The sequence below is a fragment of the Penicillium brevicompactum genome (genome assembly GCF_028827555.1).
Source record: "Penicillium brevicompactum strain IBT 35665 chromosome Unknown utg000005l_segment0_segment0, whole genome shotgun sequence".
NCBI classification, from domain to species: Eukaryota; Fungi; Ascomycota; class Eurotiomycetes; order Eurotiales; family Aspergillaceae; genus Penicillium; species Penicillium brevicompactum.
Window position 1 is genome coordinate 5,241,872 of NW_026623208.1, and position 19,355 is coordinate 5,261,226.

General features: G+C 49.3%; 5 protein-coding genes across 5 annotated transcripts; 2 read left to right on the top strand and 3 right to left on the bottom strand.

Annotated features, from left to right (window-relative positions):
• Positions 1 to 720: 720 nt before the first annotated feature.
• Positions 721 to 2,784, top strand: N7506_007851 (putative bifunctional fatty acid transporter/acyl-CoA synthetase (FAT1); the record flags this gene model as incomplete). Its single annotated transcript, XM_056957144.1, has 4 exons — positions 721 to 1,006; positions 1,064 to 1,219; positions 1,273 to 2,419; positions 2,472 to 2,784. The coding sequence occupies 4 exons, from the start codon at positions 721 to 723 to the stop codon at positions 2,782 to 2,784; spliced, it is 1,902 nt and encodes a 633-aa protein (XP_056811478.1).
• A 90-nt stretch (positions 2,785 to 2,874) lies between these two features.
• N7506_007852 (alpha/beta-hydrolase) lies at positions 2,875 to 3,919 on the bottom strand (the record flags this gene model as incomplete). The annotated part of the gene is made up of 2 exons (XM_056957145.1): positions 2,875 to 3,689; positions 3,742 to 3,919. The coding sequence occupies 2 exons, from the start codon at positions 3,917 to 3,919 to the stop codon at positions 2,875 to 2,877; spliced, it is 993 nt and encodes a 330-aa protein (XP_056811479.1).
• A 380-nt stretch (positions 3,920 to 4,299) lies between these two features.
• On the bottom strand, positions 4,300 to 11,860 carry ags2 (alpha-1,3-glucan synthase Ags2; the record flags this gene model as incomplete). Its single annotated transcript, XM_056957146.1, has 5 exons — positions 4,300 to 4,348; positions 4,419 to 4,929; positions 4,995 to 5,200; positions 5,262 to 11,216; positions 11,277 to 11,860. The coding sequence occupies 5 exons, from the start codon at positions 11,858 to 11,860 to the stop codon at positions 4,300 to 4,302; spliced, it is 7,305 nt and encodes a 2,434-aa protein (XP_056811480.1).
• A 3,079-nt stretch (positions 11,861 to 14,939) lies between these two features.
• N7506_007854 (orotate phosphoribosyltransferase) lies at positions 14,940 to 15,746 on the bottom strand (the record flags this gene model as incomplete). The annotated part of the gene is made up of 1 exon (XM_056957147.1): positions 14,940 to 15,746. The coding sequence occupies one exon, from the start codon at positions 15,744 to 15,746 to the stop codon at positions 14,940 to 14,942; it is 807 nt and encodes a 268-aa protein (XP_056811481.1).
• A 660-nt stretch (positions 15,747 to 16,406) lies between these two features.
• On the top strand, positions 16,407 to 18,289 carry N7506_007855 (methylenetetrahydrofolate reductase (NAD(P)H) MET13; the record flags this gene model as incomplete). The annotated part of the gene is made up of 2 exons (XM_056957148.1): positions 16,407 to 17,230; positions 17,281 to 18,289. 2 exons carry the CDS (start codon positions 16,407 to 16,409, stop codon positions 18,287 to 18,289), a joined length of 1,833 nt encoding a protein of 610 aa, XP_056811482.1.
• Positions 18,290 to 19,355: the final 1,066 nt, after the last annotated feature.

Consider the following 19,355-nt stretch of genomic DNA (forward strand, 5'->3'; position numbering starts at 1 on the left):
ATCAAATGGACCGCGGCTTGTGAAGTCCGAGCCGAGTAGAAAGTAGCTGCAAACACTTGCAAACAAAGCTCTTGTCTTCCTCCGGTTTCCACCCGACCACACCTGCCGGCACTTCGGCTGTTATTTACGTATCATACCGTAATATTGTATCCCTCGGTGGTCATATGGTGATTGTCATTGGTGGATGGACTGTATCAACACTGTATCACTGCCCCACAATACGTATGAACCCGAGGACGATCTTCGCGGCTTGTCCATGCAGGGGGAATGTGTGTATAGATACGTCCAAATCAACAACTGTCCTCCGTACGGAGTACAAATGCAAACATAGCAGAGTGAGACATGACTAGACCACAGCCACGGGAAGTCGTGATCCACAAATTCTGGGGAAGACCCAGCCAGCTCAACCGCGGGGAAAACGATACCGAGAGGCAAATACAGGGGATTTCGGTAACAAAGAGATCCACTTCACGCCATGCTGCTTGGAGTAGACTGCACCGGGTATGGCTGGTGTATAGCGCCGGACTAGCTTCGTCATATCACGGCAGATCTAGTCTGCTTTGCTTCCGGACCTGTTGGGCCGTGGGGTTCGAGATTGTTTATATCTGACGCCTGGCTATTCATGTCAAGCCTGAAGAGTTTCAATAACGAGTGCACAATATACCGATTACCCAAAGACATCGCTGGCCATTTTCGGGGCAAGCACTTCAGTTCGTCGCAATGGAAATGCTCTCCGAAATCGGGGTGCCCACCATGGCTATGGCATCGGCTTTATCGGCAGCCGCTGGAGCGTATTTGAACGCAAAACTAGCCATCTCTACTGATCTGGCCGCAATTTCCAAGGACAAGGCATTTGCCAAACGTGTAGGAGAGCGCATCGCTAAACTCGATGGCTCAGCAACAATCTATAAGATGCTCGAGCGAGTGGTCGAGGTTGAAGGACAGGGAGCTGCAGATTCACTGTGGTTTGAGCACAAAGTGTGGTCATATAATCACCTAAAGGATCGTAAGTACTGCCTGTGTAGAAGAAAGGGTTTACATGCATCGCTAATCATATTTACAGTGGTTGATAGACTGGCTGCTTTGTTGAAAGGCCGTGGCATTGGTGTGGGTGAAACGGTGGGAGTATTCGCTTCCAACTCCCCGGAGATGGTAGTGATTCTTTACGCCCTATCAAAGTTGGGCGCGGTGGCTGCTATGATCAACACCAACCTACGAGGTGAGCGCCTTGGGTTCGATATGGAAGACGAGAATTTCTGACCCACCAAACAGACGACACTTTCACCCACTGTCTGAGCGTATCAGGCTCTAAGTCCATAATTTCGACTGCAGATTTATCACAAGATGTCTGCGTGGACTTGCCCCATCTCACATTGAACATCTCATCTTTCGGCACTCCCGAAACAGGCTCAGTAGAGCTCCTCACATTAGAAACGCTGCAGCATTTCTCCCCACTGGGTCTTCCAGCAGCGAAGCGCACACCAAAAGATCTTGCTGTCTTGATATACACATCAGGAACAACGGGAAAACCCAAAGCGTGTGCAATTCGAAACATGCTCACTCTTATCACTTCAACTCCGCTCTCAACAGACGTCAACGACCGTTCAAAGTACTACCCCATGCGCATATACTCATCTCTCCCCTTGTTCCATGGAACGGCCTTCTTCACTGGTCTGTGTGGCTCTGTTGGTAACGGTGGCACCCTCTGCCTGCGTCGCAAGTTCTCCGCTTCTCAATTCTGGAAAGATGTACACGACTCAGGAGCCACCCGTATTCTGTACATTGGTGAGCTATGTCGGTACCTGCTCTCCACACCCCCATCACTGTACGACCAAGATCACAAATGCATAGTGGCAACAGGCAATGGGCTCCGCGGGGAGATCTGGGAGAAATTCCGCACCCGTTTCAACGTCCCTGAGATCCGCGAATTCTACCGCTCAACCGAGGGAGTCGCCAAATTCGATAACCATGGTGTTGGCGCCTGGGGTGCTGGCAAAGTCGGCTTCTCAGGTCCTATCCGGCGTTTTATGGAAGATGATACTTTCATCGTTAAATATGATACTGATGCAGAGGTCCCGTGGCGAGATCCCGTGACTGGATTCTGCGTTCGTTCTGGACTTGGGCAGGAAGGCGAGGCGATTGGCCGCGTGCGGGACCGTGGTTTGCTCATCGAGTATTTGGGCAATGAGAGTGCGACTGAAGCCAAGCTTCTACGCGACGTCTTTGAAAAGGGCGACTTGTTCCAGAGGACTGGTGATTTGGTTGTGCAGGATGAGTCTGGCTGGGTCAGGTTCCAAGATCGTGTTGGTGATACTTTCCGCTGGAAGGGAGAGAACGTCAGTGCGGGTGAGATCCGTGACCATATCTGTCGGATCGAGGGTGTTCATGATGCAGTCGTGTACGGTGTAAAGCTCAAAAGGTATGTTGCCCGGGCCTTTGTTTTATAAGTTTTCCTGCTAACATGAATGTAGTTACGATGGCCAGGCTGGAGCCGCTGGTATTACACTGGAATTACCAGCGGTTGAGACTGAGTTGATGAATACATTGTACGACGAGCTCAAAAAGAAGGGTGTGCCATCGTATGCTCTTCCTCGACTTGTTCGTCTCACCGAGAAGGTTGCGACTGGTGTGACGTTCAAGCAAGCAAAGGGCGACTTGGTGAAGAAGGGTTGGAACCCCCAAGACTGTGCTGGTGACATCCTGTACTGGTTGGATGGTACGAAGTACGTGAAACTGAGAGAAGAGAGCTGGTCAGAGATTGAGTGTGGCAAGGCAAAACTGTGAGCATTGTTCGAATTTGTATATATAAGACATATTCAGAGTAGTCTAGAAGCATAGAACCAAAGATCGTCTCATCCAGGTCAGAAAGACTAGTTAGATCGCAGCAAAAACACTGTCAGTAAATGCGAGGGCACTGTTGTATGCTGCTGCCGTATCCCTGGAGACCGTTGGGTTAGCACCCGAAAAGTCTCCCAGACCGTGCGGTCCATCCTTCACAAGCAACAGTTTTGATTTGACACCAAGCTGGACGAGTTGGTTGTGGTGATGAATACTCTCCTGATCCGGCACAACCTCGTCAGCTGTTCCATGCACAAACACAGAAGGAGGATATGTCTCGGTGACCAAGGACTGCAAGACTCCCGGCTTCAACTCTTGAGGAACTGCAGCTTCTCGCAATGAGTAGTCCACAGCGTTCAATTTTGATCCGAGTCCGGGCGCTCCAAAGCATCCGTCCAGCATGGTGCCATCGAGCTCCCATTGCACGGTGAGAGCAAAGCGCTTGGGCAGCGGTTCTCCTTCCTTATAATCGTCACTGACAACTGTTTTGTCGGCAAGCAAGCGAGGAACTTCATTGAGGTCGACGAACTTTGCTATGGAGGTTGGTGGCCGGCCGCGAGTCCAATGATCCAGGAGCAAGTCGCCACCCAGTCCGTAGACGGAGATCAGCACGGCAGGCTTCGGGTCTGCATACACACAGGCCGCACGGGCGGAGTATGCACCGGCGGAGAAGCCGCTCACGGCAATTCGCGAGGTATCCAAAGTAATGGACTCAGGCAAATTGTCCTCGAAGTCCTTGGAAAGGAAGCTGAACAAAGCTTTGGCATCATCGATCTGGTCCAGGGTGTTGGTGGGGTGGCACAGGCGGTAATCGGCAGATATGAAGATATAGCCTTGTTTCTGGCAGTGGTCTGCGGGTGGTCAATGAATTTGTTCATTCGCATTGTTCTCTTCAGGGCTTACCATAAAGCCAGCCTGGGTATGGGACACTCCGCCGAGATCCGGCAGTCATCCCCCCACCATGGTAGTAGATGATGGCGGGCAGCCTCCCCGTGGCAACGGGAAGGTAGTAATCAAGCTTTATTTCATGATCGCCGACCGTGGAATAGGTCAGAGTCCGACCGGTGATTGGGAAGTTCATGATATGATTGAGTAAACAGAGTGAAACAACTACTCACACAGGGGGCTCTCGGGTCGTGGGGACAGCATTCACAGAGCGGCACCGTATGATAGCCCCTCACCTCATACCCGACTGTCCATCATAAACTTGACCGACTAGTCACGCTAAATAGCTCACTGGGCCTGGGTAATAGTTTTGGGGTATTCTGTAAATTTACTTGGTGTCTGCCTTTCAACAAGCGTGCACATCTTGAGCTCACTACCGCACGAATCTTAGTTTGATAGACAAAAGACCACCACAGATCATGATATGCTCCAGAAGACCAGTGAATTCATTACGGACAGTCTTATTCACTCACTCACTCAATCGTTCCTTCGGTCTCTATCGAATTGGATAACCCTTCAAGGCTTCGAAAGCTGCTCTCTCCGGAAGAAGAGCAGAAAGCCGCAACTGCAGTATAACGAAGATCAGCTAGACTCCCGCGTAAAGGGGAACAAGAGGGCAAGTTGAGTGGACATACCATATCGCAAGCTGCAGGAGCAATGCGACCCAAAACCAAGCATTAGCAAGCGCGCCCGCCCCAGCTGTGATATCAGGCGAGATTGGCCCAGGCCCGATGTTGTTTGGCGCAAATGCTCTGGCAGATATTGTTGCAAGGGAGCCAAGAACTTGGGACACAATGAGAGTGAAGCATATATGCATACGGGTCAAAGTCTGCAGGAGGATCATTCCAAACCCGAGGCCCTGTAATGCATCGAGGACACCAAGCCAGAGCCACAGACTGCGAGAGACCAACGCTCCTGCGGTATAACTTCCCGCCCAGGGAAGGAATAGACCAGACCCAGATGTTGCCCACCATATCTGAGCCCAGCGTGGAGCGCCCAGGCCGCAGGCAATGACCGGAAGAATCCAGTTGTGGGATTTTGACAATCTCGCTAGAAAGAAGAGGACTGCAATCCATGCGACACCAAAGAAAGCCGCGCAGAGAAGCAGTATTTGCCACCCGGTGGCATGTTGGGTGATCCAGAGGACTATGAAGAAACAGCATCAGCACATATTCCGTAGTTACATCCTTGCAAACATAAGAGAAGCATACAATTCCAGTTCCGACCATACGGGGCACTCAGGAAAAAGTTTTGGAGAATGACCACGACCCAGTTCCAAAGCACTATTTTCCGTCGGAAAACTGATTTGTAGAATGACGGCACCTTGCCCGGTGCTTGATGATAGTAGTTTGGTAGACCGAAGTAGATGATGAGGCCAATAGCCCACAAAAAGAATGTGATGGGGGTACAAATCGCCCTGTATTCATGTAAGCAAGCACTCGCTCAGTGAGCTGGGTAAAATGTAGAACTTGACGCACGTCATTCTCCAGGTGTTGGTGATGTTCCCCTGGACATTCGCGATTCCCGCGTTGTTTGCTTTAGTCAAGGTTGACCCCCAATACCAAAGAGCGATGACATATGCCTGTTGCGTGCCCTGAATGAGACAGGCACGGAAGACCCATTCCTTGACTGGTGCTCCACTTTCATCGCCAAAGTTCAAAGCGAAGAAGATTGAGCCACTGGATGAAGCCGCAGCATAAAGACCACTTCCTATGTTCTGAATCCATCCACGAGTGTATGAGTTTGACTCGAAGTGTGCCACACCAATGACCAAAAATGCCGTTCCGTAAAAAAACCAAGGAACGCTGAGGACAAGTACCGATTTACAATAGCGGAAAAAGAGCCACCACAGGATTGAGGTGATCAGGTATACCGTCGCGATCCCGTAGAGCTTTTCAGCGGTCTGACCAACCTCTCCGGTGAGTAGCGTGATTTGATAGGAATTTGCAGCGATGATCTGACCCAGCCCGAGGAACAGGGAATAGACGGGCCATTCCCCGATCCGGATTTGCATCCATTTTTTCAACCCTGTCGGCGGTATGTAATCATCTCCCAGCATAAACTCGTCTTGTGGCTCTTTTCGTTCAGCACCACCACTATCCCGGGATATGCCTTCATCGTTGGTTATGGATCCATCAGGTGATGGCCCTCCTCTCCCTCGATGCAATGAGCTGGCTGGTGAGCCCTGATTTCGACCAAGGCGCGCATCACGGAATTTGTTGAACCATTTCTTCTCACTTTTCTCGAGATACTGCTCAATGCAGAGATATGTGTCTGAGTTGGCTCCATTCAAATTCTCCAGCCTCTTCTCAAAAGCTTTATAGTACTCGCCGTTACTATCAGTGAAGAATGGATCCACTTTTTGGAGCTTGAAGTCTTTCTTCTCTCCGACCACTGAATCGACAGACAGCACAGACGCACTACTAAGACGATTCCCTGGCTCGGTCCAAGGACGGGAAGGGGGTATCAAGGTATCTTCGGTGCCGGCAGTACTTGCAGCCGTGGAACTTGAGGGTGTGTGGCTGTATCGTGCCAGCAAGGAGCCTTGGCTTGCACGTTGGGCAAATAGTGCCTCTCTAGTGAGAGCAGCACCGGAATCTGGTGTCTGGGGTCGAACGGTATCTGCCCCATCTATTGATATGGAATAATCATCATCCCCAAAACAGGTTGCCATCATCTCCTCGTCGCTATCTTCCTCGGCCTCGGGAACACGATCGGCGCTGGCGCTTTCATAGCCCTCCCCAACGCCGCTCTTGCCGAGATCACGGCGACCGCGTGGCTCGATACTGGCGGAAATTGGTCGGACATCAAAGGACAAATGTCGACCGAGGCCTGACTTTGGCCTTCCATCACCGCGGGGGCTTGGGTCACGGCTGTAAACTATGGAGCTTCGCTGCAGTGACCCCATGGTACCCGGGCGACTTGAAGCAAGCAATGGTGGCGTTGAGGCACCGGATCTCGTGGATGAAGCCTGAGGGGTCATCATCCCATATATTGCATTGTAAGCTCCGGCGGCCGGTGAAGGATTCTGGGCTTTGTCCCGCTCCTTTCGGTGGACTCGAATCGATGTGGATTGTAGGATTTCCAAGTCCTCGACCCACTGAGCCACCGGAAATCGCTGCTTAGCTGATCTGGCGCGCATCATTGCTCGGGTTTCCTGTTTTGAACTGAGCGCATTGTCAATTGCCAGCTTAAATTGCTTCAGTAAGTGAGAAGTTGTTGTTGACTCGACTGTATACCACCATCCAGGCATCTGACCAAGCCCTCCCACTCTGGCCCCAATACCAAGAGCTCCCTTTCGCCCAAATTCAACAGCAACAAGACCAAAAGGCTCATCACGGGAAGGTATCAACGCAAAGTCGGCACCGGAGAAGACAAAATGGGGCAGTATCGTGAACTGGGGCTTCGAGCATACCCGTCCAGGATAGAGACTCATCATTCGATCCAGTTTCAATGCAGCAAACTTGCCATATAGGTCAATAAGAGGGCCGATACAGATAAGCTGGACATTTGGGCGGGACTCAAGGATGCCGGGCAAAACATCGGCGATGAGGTCTATTCCTTTCTGCATTGACCATCGTCCAACAAAAACTAATAGATCGGCATCGGCCCTTTGCTTTAGACCGGCCCACTCTTGAGCTAGTCGTTTTAATTCTGCTCTGCCGATCTCGAGTTCGCTGTCAATGTTGATATCACTCTCTTTAGGCAAGGTCCTATTCCATTCTCCGGTGTCGGAAGGGTCGGGATTCGGCAGATTGCCAATTTTCCGCAGTCCCCAGAAAATTGGGTATCGAGAATATGATCTCTTACCATACTTCTTAGACACGCCGACCGCTCCAAAACCTTGTTGGTGGAGGCGAAGGTAACTAGCACCTGCATGTAGAAGATTGAAAACTTCGCCAAACTGCACATAGCGCGTCACGATATCCAAATCGAGATTGAAGACTGAACAGACTTCGGTTTTCTCTTTCTGTGTCCGCATAGGCCAGAGACCCTGGAACTCAGCGTTATGGAGTGAGAGGCAGATAGGTATCGTCTCTGGAAGAATGTACAATGGAGCAACTGCGCCATGATAGTCATTCACATGGTATAAATCAATAGAGAAACGTTTCATTGTCTGAGCAATACATTGATTCCAGGCGGAATAATATATGGCGCTGTCCATGTCATCCATGCGGGCCGGGTAGGGCTCCAAAATTGATTGCTGGCGAAACACTGGCGCGTCCAGCAAAATGTATGTGATATTCCTCATTTGATGGTACTGGACTTTGATTTCGTAAGAGTTACCAAGAATCATGACGAACATTGATTGAGCCTGTTTATCGAGAGGGTAAGCCACCCCACCAACGCATGGTATGACCCATATAAGATCTTCGTGTCCAAGCTGTTTACCCATTAACTGGGCCATGACGCCTAAACCGCCGATTTTGATCTTGATGGCCCAATCGTCAATCTCATATTCCATGGTGGCGATCAGAACCTTTCGTCTGTGGGCAGTTCGATTTTCGAAGGCGGAGCTGCTTTGGAGAAAGCTGGATTTATTTGCAAACCGCGCAAGTGGATTTTTGGATTGAGCATCGTCAATATGGCCAGGTTTGAATTTGTTAATGAATGCCGTGGAGACAAGTGCTCTCTTTTCGCTCACCCCGAGTTGATTGAACTTGATTCGATAGAATGTTTTCATAAACATAAAGGCACAGATGCATGATGTGATGACCGGGACAATCCAGAGTAGGAAGAACAGAGCCATTTGGACATATTTGGACCCTGCTGGAACAAGTTTAAACTGCAGATTTGAGTCATCGAGGTGAAGTTTCCAGGCCAGATGAGGATTCGGTGGATGGTCGGTGATGTTGATAGACGTTACGCTGAGTGAAGAAGGTGGGAGACGGTCGAGGACCGAGTCTCCATTTGAGTCTCCGTAGATATAGCTTTGATCCGGCTGGTTATCAGGATTCATCCCCCAGACATTGAGTTGACCCTGAGCAGGCCACTCAGCCATGAAACGGAACTTCCAGATCCCATCACTATCTTGTCTCACGACATTATCCAAACCAGCATCGAAGCCATACTTATTGAAAGGACCGTTGAAAAAGAGATGGGGGAAGCGACGTTGGACGTCGGGGTTCCAGTGGACACTGTCACCCTCCTGAACATAGTCGCTGCTCCCCGTGAGGCGACTCCAGTATTCCACTTTGACATGTTTGCCCTCCCATTTCTGTTTGGCTGTGCCTGACCAGAGCAGCTCTTGGATAGTATGATTCCCCCCTTTGTAGGGAAGCCATTCGGAAAACGAGCTCCCCCAGTTGGTCGAGTATCGGTATTTGTCTGCACCAGCGGCATGCTGTGTAATGAAGAGCGAACCGTCCTCCTTTTCGTGGAGCAGGCTTCTCGAATAGTTTGCAGAGGTGAAGATGATGGGATTGTCATGTTGACCGATCCTAAAGAGGAAATGATCGACCGCGTTTGTCGCTTTCCCGTCAACGCTGGTTGCATTCTTGACGGTCAACTTGTGCACACCGTTGTACACACCAGTCAGAGTCGCTTTCCAAGCCCATGTTGATGGTATATGGCCTGTCCAGGATGTAGTCTCAGGTAACATAGTCTCACAAGTCACACTATCGAGGTCCAACGAGGGTACTACTCCAGACTCAGTAGTGGATTCCAGCGAAATCGAGTCTGTCACCATAGAGCAGTTCATCTCAGTTGAGAAGAACAATTCAATATCCAAAGACTCGCTTTCATCCGGCGCCACGGATGATAGCAATGGGACATCGTGCCCAGGCAAGAATCTGGTTATCATGGGCCGTGGTGGTATAAATTTATCCTTGGGGATGTAGGCTCGGAATTCATAAGGCGCAAGGCTAATCATGTCGACACAACCATTGTATTTTTCAGAGCCATTCAGGCCTAGTTTGATGGGGCCATCTTTCAAGATCAACTCATCGTGTGGATAGAAGAGGTTTTTGACTGTCGTGTTTGTGTCGAAGGCAGCAACAATGGCAGAGGTGAGATCAGAGCAGTCAAACTCATAATCCACGGTCTTGTTGTCATTGTGGTAGACAAACCAAACAGTTTGGTTTCCCATCTCTCCTAGATCTTGCATCTGGTGATAGGGACTACGCAGAACAGACCAAATCCCTGTCTCCGTGGGAACTCCATCAGAGCCTGGGAGATATATGTTGTGTGTTTGATTTGAAAGAAGCTGCAGCCACCACCCGTCATTCAAAGAACCATAGTCTTGTCGCATCTGGTACATATGTTTAATGATGTTACGCAGAGGATGAGCGGGATCGCGGTGGTCGTAGGACACAGTCTCATCATGACAACCAAGTCGCCCTGACTGGATCGGCCATTGAAAATACTGCGTGGAGTTCAGCTGGAAACATCCGTGGTTTTTCCAAGCCGTAGCTGGTGACATCGCTTGACGACCATATATATAGTTAGCAGCTGAGGCATCCAAAATGTAGAAGGCTTGTTCCTCGCCCCACAGCAGCAACGGAATTCCCGGCATGTGTAGTGTTGTGATGAAGAGTGCCAGTAGCTGTCTTTCGATGCCGTATTCGACAGCGGGCCAACGGAACACATCTTGGTTTGTCGCTCCATACATGTGACGTGGATCAAACTTGCCAGTGTTTGCATTGACCATATCATTGGTGAGAACCATCTGATACCATGCTTCTGTCCAATTGACGGGAACATCATATCCAGCAGCCAAATTGCCATCCATGCCCAGAAATCGCGTAAGAGATCGGTAAACTGAGTAGTGAAAGGCGGCACCGTCAGTTGCCTGCTTATCTTGATCTCGAAGGAAGAATATGGTGTCGGACTCGTTGGTCAGTGTGAATGCTTCCTCTAGTGTCTCGGGCTGCATATCAGGTTGTCGGCCTCTCCCGTGGAAGATAGATCCCAGTGTGTTTCCACTGGTAATTTCGCCAGGGAGGAAGAAATTATCCTTGCCAACATTCCGAGCACAGTCTCTGTACGCGCCAGAGATATCTCCAAGGGCATCAACAGTAGCTTGTGTCGCTTTGTCATAGCGAAACCCATCAATATCGAACGAGCTGATTATCATGCACGAATGTCGAATGAGTCGGTCTCTCACACTCGGAACCCACTCCCGTAGACGGTCTTGCACGGAAGCAAATTTGGCAAGCTCTCTTTGCCAGTCAGGGAAGACACCAAATGCCTCGATATCACCATATTGGTCAAAGTCACTGTCGTAACATCCACATAACTCATCATAGACGTAGTCATCCACCGGATATCCGGTTTCATTCCAGAAGCGAGGATAATTGCATGTCTCATTGTATTCATTGCCAAACTCAAAGTCGACGTAGTGACGGCCAGACTTCCATGCCGCTTTATGCTCTTTGGTCAGAAAAGGTGTTGTTTTATTCATGTACCCTTCAAAGCCAATAAGATCTCCCATTCTGTCAGGGCATTAGTTCCCTACAACATGACATGAAGCCTGCATCACTCTGGGGCCTTACGTTGACACTGTATTGTCAAAGATGACATACATTCCCCGATCATGGATTTCGGTGATGGCGGATCTCCAGGTCTCGATAGTTCCAAAATGCTGATCCAATAGTGTAGTATCGAGTGCAGAGTAGCCGTCAGATCCCCATGGTTGGTTCATAAGAACCAGTCCAGCAAGATAAATACCCTGGGATATTGTTAGCTCGCCCTTTCTTGGGGATTCAAGCTCGAGATCCATGCTAACCTTGATTCCCATCCCTTGCAAATAGTCCAGAGTGTCCAGTAAACCTGCCACATCACCTCCATGCCGCATCTGATTCGAATTGATGTCATGTTCAAACAAGGTTTCATTGATGTTGTCGTTTGTTGGGTCACCGTTGACGAATCGGTCGAGGAAAAGTGTATATACAGGAAAGCGCCAATTCTCTGGCGAGGGAAAATATGTGTGGTCGGGCCATTCGCCCCAGTATTCCAATGGATTTGTCGCCAATTTGTTTTGATTGATATTATAGTCAGTGAGCGTTTCATCGTAGGGCCAACTATTTCCTTTTACTGCGAAGAAAGCGAGCACTGAAGTCGTGTGTTTCCAGTGCATATTGGCAGATATTTCGTGGACCACTTAAAGCCTCAGAGCAGTAACACGTGCTGTGATGGGATATTGAATCGCAACTGTCTTCTACCATCCATTGGTTAGCTAAGAACAATAGTATTGGGGGCTTGAAAGTATCTACCGATGCTCCAGACAAGCCCGGGTGACCTTTATAGCCGGCAAGATGGCAATAGCTCCGAATCTGGGAATATCCAATCGCTTCCTTTTAAAGAGGCCGCAGGGTTTCCGGCAGGGTGCAGAAGACAGAGGTAAAAAGCACAAATATTAAGAAGGAATATCGAACATTTCGAGTCAAAGAACTTGCCCAATACTTTCCAGTCTATTGGAGCTGTTCTAAAAGGATAGAGGAAAGCAGGAAAGAACCAAAGGGCCAAGGAGTTTTGATCAAAACGATGGAAACCTAGCGAATTTGAGGAATTACGAGACACTTTCAGCTGTGGTCAGATCCCGATGCAAATTTGCAATTAAAAAAAAAAAAGACATAAGCTTTAACACAGTCTATTGGCGATAACAAAGTCCCATGATGTCTTGTCTAGTTTTTGGGACAGGAGGCGAGGGACTTCGACACTTTCCCTGGAAGTCCGGAGTGAACGGTTACAGACAGGGCAGCAGCTGATAGGAGGTACACATAGACCTTTCTGCGCTTTGATTGACATCTTGGTTACCACTGTGTTCTATTTCTAGAGAGCATGAGACTGAATCACTAGGGGTCTGTGTCTCACGAAGCGTTGCCAAATTTTGGTCTTTCCTGCAATATCCATAGCTACATGCACAGCAAGCGGTCGTTGTGGAATAGTCGTGGCTCGCCGAGGACGACTGATCAATCGAGCAATCCATGCATGGCAGGTATCATGATTTTTTGTGATACTAGATATTCGGCAGTGCTCAAAATGGGGATGGGCAATGGCATGCTGTGTATCGCCCACCCAATATCAGTCCAATTGACTACCGACAAATTTCTATCTTCGATGAAGGTCTTGTTAACTAGCGGCCGGTACTCCACATGTATCAAAAGTCCGTTGGTCTCCTCGAGTTTGCCCTAAATGACGGTCTCGACGACACTATGTTCCAAGGTCCATGCCATGGTAATGTCATAATGAGAATGCTGTTTGATATGCGATAAATTAGTAGCCTTTGGCCTTAGCAGAAATAACGTAGAAATAATACGATTGGACTAAAGAAAAAACATACATTGTCTCATGATAAGTATCTGAAGTATATCACCAAAGTTTTCGTCTGGCCTGCATTTGGGTCGGCATCCATGAAAGCATGGAGTACATATACCAGATCCGAGCTTCCCTGTACCTCCTTGTATCCGGACCACAGTCTTCTTTCCTAAGTTTCTATTCCACAGGTTCTACCTCGGGCGAAACGGCTGAGTCACTTCGGTGCTGTGGTGGATATGGAGCCATCAATGGATCAAATGATTTTTCTTGGAGGAAGACGATGCGAAATCATCTGAAAAGGACCCAATACTTATGTTCCGTATTCCCTGCTATAAAGAAATGGATTTCCTCACAAACTCCATAGACAGGGACAACCCCAACATTGAGCTTTCACAAATTTTGACTTTCTGAAGTAAAAGACCAACAACGCCAGGCCGCTATCGACTCCTGTGGTCGTTAGACCAGCAAATTCATAGGTGTAGGAAGAATGCTTGATATGTGGCCATCTATCTCGAACTTTGATTTCTCGTTGCCTCCTGCTGTTCTCAACTTATCCTAGATTTTCGGCATCGGCGTGGTACTGTAATCTGTTCCAATTTGTCATACGCACCTGAAGACTACGAACTAAGTGGTGTAGCAATCGATTTGCAGTAGTCTCACTACAGTGACAACACCGCTTGAGTCAAAGTCGAGCTGATTGCTGAACTGCTCCAAAATAGCTCAATGGTCTGGATTGAAACTCCTTCTTGCGCGTTTGCATGCTTCGTGTAACACAGTCCTGCCACTAGGATTCCACCGGAAGCTGTCATTAATTCCATTGAATAACCTTGGAACTCCATGATGTCTTAAGATACAAGGGTGGTTATAGATAGACAAAGATTGATTGCCGTACAAATTCAAATTTAATCTAGCATGCTACCGCAAAGGGCATCAGGATAACCAGAGTCCACATTAGACATATTCTCTAATGCTACTGGTCTAAACTCTGCCAGCGCTTAATTCAACGTCCCATCGCCCCCAAGCGTCTTTCCCGCACTTTTATCACCCAAATTATGTCCTACCTTGTATTGATCAAATGATGTGACTTCCCTAGATCGACTGATAGAAATGCCTGAGCGCACCCTCTGACTGCTGCATACCTATGCTTGAACATGAATTCGCTTATGTTTTCTGTGTTTGGTGCCTGTCTTGCTCCCTGCCGAGGTCAGTCTGTCCCATCAGACCCAAGCTGATGTACTAATGGTACATGCTGTGCTTCTTGCAGCAGCCACGCAAGAAGGTAAGTGCCTGGTCCCGAGGTTGAGATGGGTGGTCACTGGCTCGCAACGATGTCCAAGTCCACCACACGATATCTCCTCCTTTTTCTTTTGTAAAAATCGTACAATTCAAGGATTCCGGTCTTCCAGTGCAACACAAAGGTGGATGTTGATGCTTCGATACGTTCAGGCTGAGCCGAAGAAAAACAAATTCACCACCTGGGCAGATGCCGAAACCCCAGTACATCCATGGATTCTGCTGGTTTCGCACGAACGTAAAACTTGGAATGTCAAAAATAAGCACGAAGGCTTCTGAGGTCCGTGTATCCCATTGGAGTATAGACGGGCGGGCAATCGATATTCTTCAAAGGGCAGGGAAATTTACACAAGACCCAGGATCTTCCAAATTGGAAGTATCTGTCGATTAATCCTTGGATCTCGCCTGAATATACCTAGGTACTTGACATATATGCAGGACAAAGCGAAAGCGGCTTCCAAGTTTTACTCAGGTAGCTGGCTTTTGCGCAGGTCAAAATATGGCCAAGTTGGAACATCACCTCCTGATATCAATCTTGGGTGTGTTACTGTTGGAATAATATACCTTGATCAACGTATGGATGGATGTAATGATACTAGTGCTATCTACTGAGCACCCCACTTCTCACGGTATGCCTTCAGACGCTTAATATCGTTTTCGTGATCCTTCTCATCGAGGTGATCGATCAGATCATGCAGACCAAGCACAGAACGAACATGGACCTCCTGTCTCTTCTCTTCGTCCTCGTGGTTATACTGGTCATGGAGCAGGGTTGGGAGCTTGCTCTGGAGGGCACCAATAGCACTCCTGGTTTCGTTCTCTCCTGGCCCAAGCTCCTCCCGGTCCAGCAAGACGACAATGCCAACAAGCACAGCCCCGTTTTTCTTGATAATGTTGATGGCCTCAGTAATGGCGGTACCGGCAGTGATGACATCGTCGACAATGACGACGCGCTTCGGAGGAGTGTTCTCCCGCTGGTCCTCTGGGATCATCAGAGGGGCGCCAACGATACTTCCACCCTCACCATGACTCTTGGCCTCCTTCCGATTGAAAGAGTAGCTGACATTGTCCCAATTGTTGGTTCCTGAGAGATGGTCCCGTACCGCCAGCTCGTTGATGGCAGCTGCGCAGATGGGAATACCCTTGTATGCGGGTCCGAAGATAATGTCGAAGGTAGGCTTGCCGAGATCGTCGACAAAGGGAGGGGAGGAAATAACACTAGCGTATGCGGACGAGGTAGCGCGTAGCAGGGGTGCGGTGTGGAGAAGGGAGGAGTTGAAGAAGTAGGGCGATTCACGGCCGGACTTCAAGGTGTATGTGTGGTCGAACGCGAGGACCTTCTTGCGGATGAGGGTGTCGAGCAGGCTGGACTTGTAGTCCTGGCCAGCAGCTGGGGTAGGAGCGGCAGACATGGTGCGAGAGGTGACTGAAGTAATTGTCGAGAGTCAAAGATCTAGGAATCGAGAAGTCAAGAGTCCCGCTGATAACGAAAAATTTTGCCGTTTGCCCGATTGGGACGGAGGGGTATAGGCGGTATAGGCTCAAACATCGCCTCTGGTCAATTGTTGGAGTCTCGGGGAGGGAAAAGAACTGGAAACACCAGAAAATAGAGATTGAAAGCTATTCCGTTCGAATATGACTTCCATTTCCCAAATGTTCAGTGAAATTGCCCTCAAACAAGCAAAACACGTGCCTCCGATGGCGGCCCTTCCCCGCCAAATTGTTGTGCCCAGATGTTCCGCTCACCGGCCTCCTCCTTTCCTCACTCCTCGTTGAGCCTCTTTTTTTCAATTTGGCTTTTTCCTTGTCTTATTCTTCCTTTTTTCCCGCTCTTTGTGTTTTCATCTCTTTTTCTTCAGTTGTGTCACAGTACACAGGTGCTCAGGCTTCCAGAACACGAGCAGAAATAGCCTGTCTCATCTGCACAGGTGCTCGTCTCACGAACTGATAATTATTTTCACCTGCTGTATGATTTTTCAGACTCGGACGATGAGCTCAACCATGGGCCATTGGCTGCGATGAATCCCTGTCGGTGGACGACGTGCTGACAGAAGCTAGGTTGAACCGGCATTATGCATATCCGAGAGAAGCTTGCGAAGAATGAGGCGGAAGGGAAGACCGGTATCTCGTTCGAGTTCTTCCCTCCCAAGACCGCCCAGGGTGTTCAGAACCTCTATGACCGAATGGACCGCATGCATGGAATGGGTCCATCCTTCATCGACATCACCTGGGGTGCTGGTGGCCGCCTATCGGACCTGACCTGCGAGATGGTCAGCGTAGCACAATCGGTCTACGGATTAGAGACATGTATGCACTTGACCTGCACGGACATGCCTCTCGAGAAGGTCGACCAGGCACTCCAGTCTGCCTACAAGGCTGGCTGCACCAACATTCTGGCTCTCCGCGGTGACCCACCCCGAGAGAAGGAGACATGGGAAGCCACCGAAAATGGGTTCCGCTATGCGAAGGACTTGGTGAAATACATTCGGGACAAGTACGGCAACCACTTTGACATTGGTGTTGGTGGCTACCCCGAGGGTGCCGATGACAACTCCGACGTGGATCAATTGATTGATCACTTGAAGGAGAAGGTGGATGCTGGAAGTACCTTTGTGGTGACTCAGATGTTCTACGACGTGGAGAACTTCATTAGCTGGGTGAACAAGTGTCGTGCCAAGGGCATCACCGTCCCCATCATCCCTGGCATCATGCCCATTCAAACATACGCCGCATTCATTCGCCGGTCAAGCTGGACTAAGATCCGTGTTCCTCCTCAATGGATGGAGGCTCTTGAGCCCGTCAAGAATGACGATTCTGCGGTTCGAGACATCGGAAAGTCTTTGATCGCTGAAATGTGCCGACAGTTGATCGCTGCTGGCATCAAGCACTTGCATTTGTAAGTTGAGTTTGCTCCTTTTTCGGACTCTATACTGACGATCTCTCTAGCTACACCATGAACTTGGCTCAAGCAACTAGGTTGGTCCTCGAGGAGCTTGACCTTTGCCCCTCAGAAGATTCCCCCATTCAACGTGCACTTCCTTGGCGGCCTTCCCTTGGTCTGGGCCGCCGCTCAGAGGATGTGCGACCAGTATTCTGGCGCAACCGAAACTCATCATACGTGGCTCGCACCCAGACTTGGGACGAGTTCCCCAACGGTCGCTGGACCGACTCTCGCTCCCCTGCATTCGGTGAGCTTGACGCATACGGTGTTGGCCTGAAGGGCACGAACGAGCAGAACATCAAGTTGTGGGGCGAGCCAAAGTCGATCAAGGAACTTTCGGATATCTTTGTGCGATTCTTGACCGGCAAATTGGACCGCTTGCCTTGGAGTGACTCACCCATCACAACCGAGGCCCACGAAATCCAGAGCGACTTGCTCAAGCTGAACGAGCGGGGTTTCCTGACCATTAATTCTCAGCCTGCCGTCAACGGAGTCAAGTCTTCTCATCCTGTCTACGGCTGGGGTCCCAAGAACGGTTTCGTCTACCAGAAGGCGTACTTGGAGCTTTTGGTCCCTTCAAACCTGATTGACGAGCTCATCACCCGCATCGAGAACAACGACGACCTGACCTACCACGCCACCAACAAGAAGGGTGAGCTCAAGACCAACACCCGTGACAGCCCCAATGCCCTCACATGGGGTATCTTCGCTGGACGAGAGATCATTCAACCCACCATCGTCGAGACAGTCAGTTTCTTGGCTTGGAAGGACGAAGCTTACCTGCTCGGTGAGCACTGGTCCAAGTGTCACGACGCAGCAAGCCCCAGTCGCAAGCTTCTCCAGCACGTGATGGATGACTGGTACCTTCTCAACATCGTCGACAACGACTTCCACCGATCTAACGCCGTCTTCGAATTATTCGATGGCCTTGAAATCAAGGATCTCAATGTCGAGTTCCCCGGAAAGCCCTCAACCAACGGCACTACGGAAACAAACGGCGTTACTGCCAACTGAAATGGTTCCCCTCAACTTTTGGAACTTTTGGCACTTCCGTTCTAAGGACCCCCAACACTTTGGTCCCATGCCACATTTGCAACCTCCTTTAACACCCAACACCTAATTCAACATCACTCATCTCAACGATACCACAGCCCACACAAACACTTACTCCAACACATCTCGGGCTCACCCTGCAATGTCTTATGGCGTCACGACTGAAGACCTCTCAACGATTTCTTCCACAGCGTTTTCATTTCAACATAATGTACCGATACCCCGTCTCTTTTAACAATGGCGCTTCGCGATCGGATTCTCTTTTTCTTTCTCGGATCCATCCTTCTCCAGGCCTGGTGCCGGTGTCTCTTCTGGGCCATTCCATGTTTTCTTTTCGGTCTAGTTCAGTCCAGAAGAGGGAAGAACGAAAGAAGAAAAAAATTCAACATAATTTTGCCAGGTGGCTGGCTTTCTATTCCCTTTTGTTTTCATACTCAACTCAGCTCGCAGTGGATCTTATGGCAATGGCCGATTCGGCCTTCTAGCGCCCTGCTTGCTTTTTTCTTTCCATATATGGAAATTTCGTGTTTCCGTCTCTCTTAAACAAATGACTACTCTCTTCATATTGATCGGCTTTTTTGGTTCAACCTATCAGTGGCGTCAGAGCACACAACGCCGCTCGTTCGAATTGCTATTCGAATTGCTATGTACTCGGCTATTTGCCTGGGGATATCAGGCAGTGCTTAACACACAACCCCTCTTGCACGTGGAGAGAACATCTCAAGCTTTGGATCTTGACTCCGTACCCTATCCTTATTCTGCTTTGCATTGCTGTGTTTTGAAATGTGTTTTGGTTAGCATCCAAAGGACCATTCAACATACGAAAGATGGCGTTTTGCTTTGGTCTTAGGTTCCTTGCTCTTACTTTACGAAACAAGAGCATCATATACGTGGTTTTTTCGTTCCCTAGGATACAATAAAAAGTTCACTGATTTCCCTTGAAAACACGGGAGTAGGCTTTGGCGCGGGTTCTATCTTCCAAGGCTGGCTTTGCGCAGCTTCAAAGAGCATCATTTCCATTTCCACA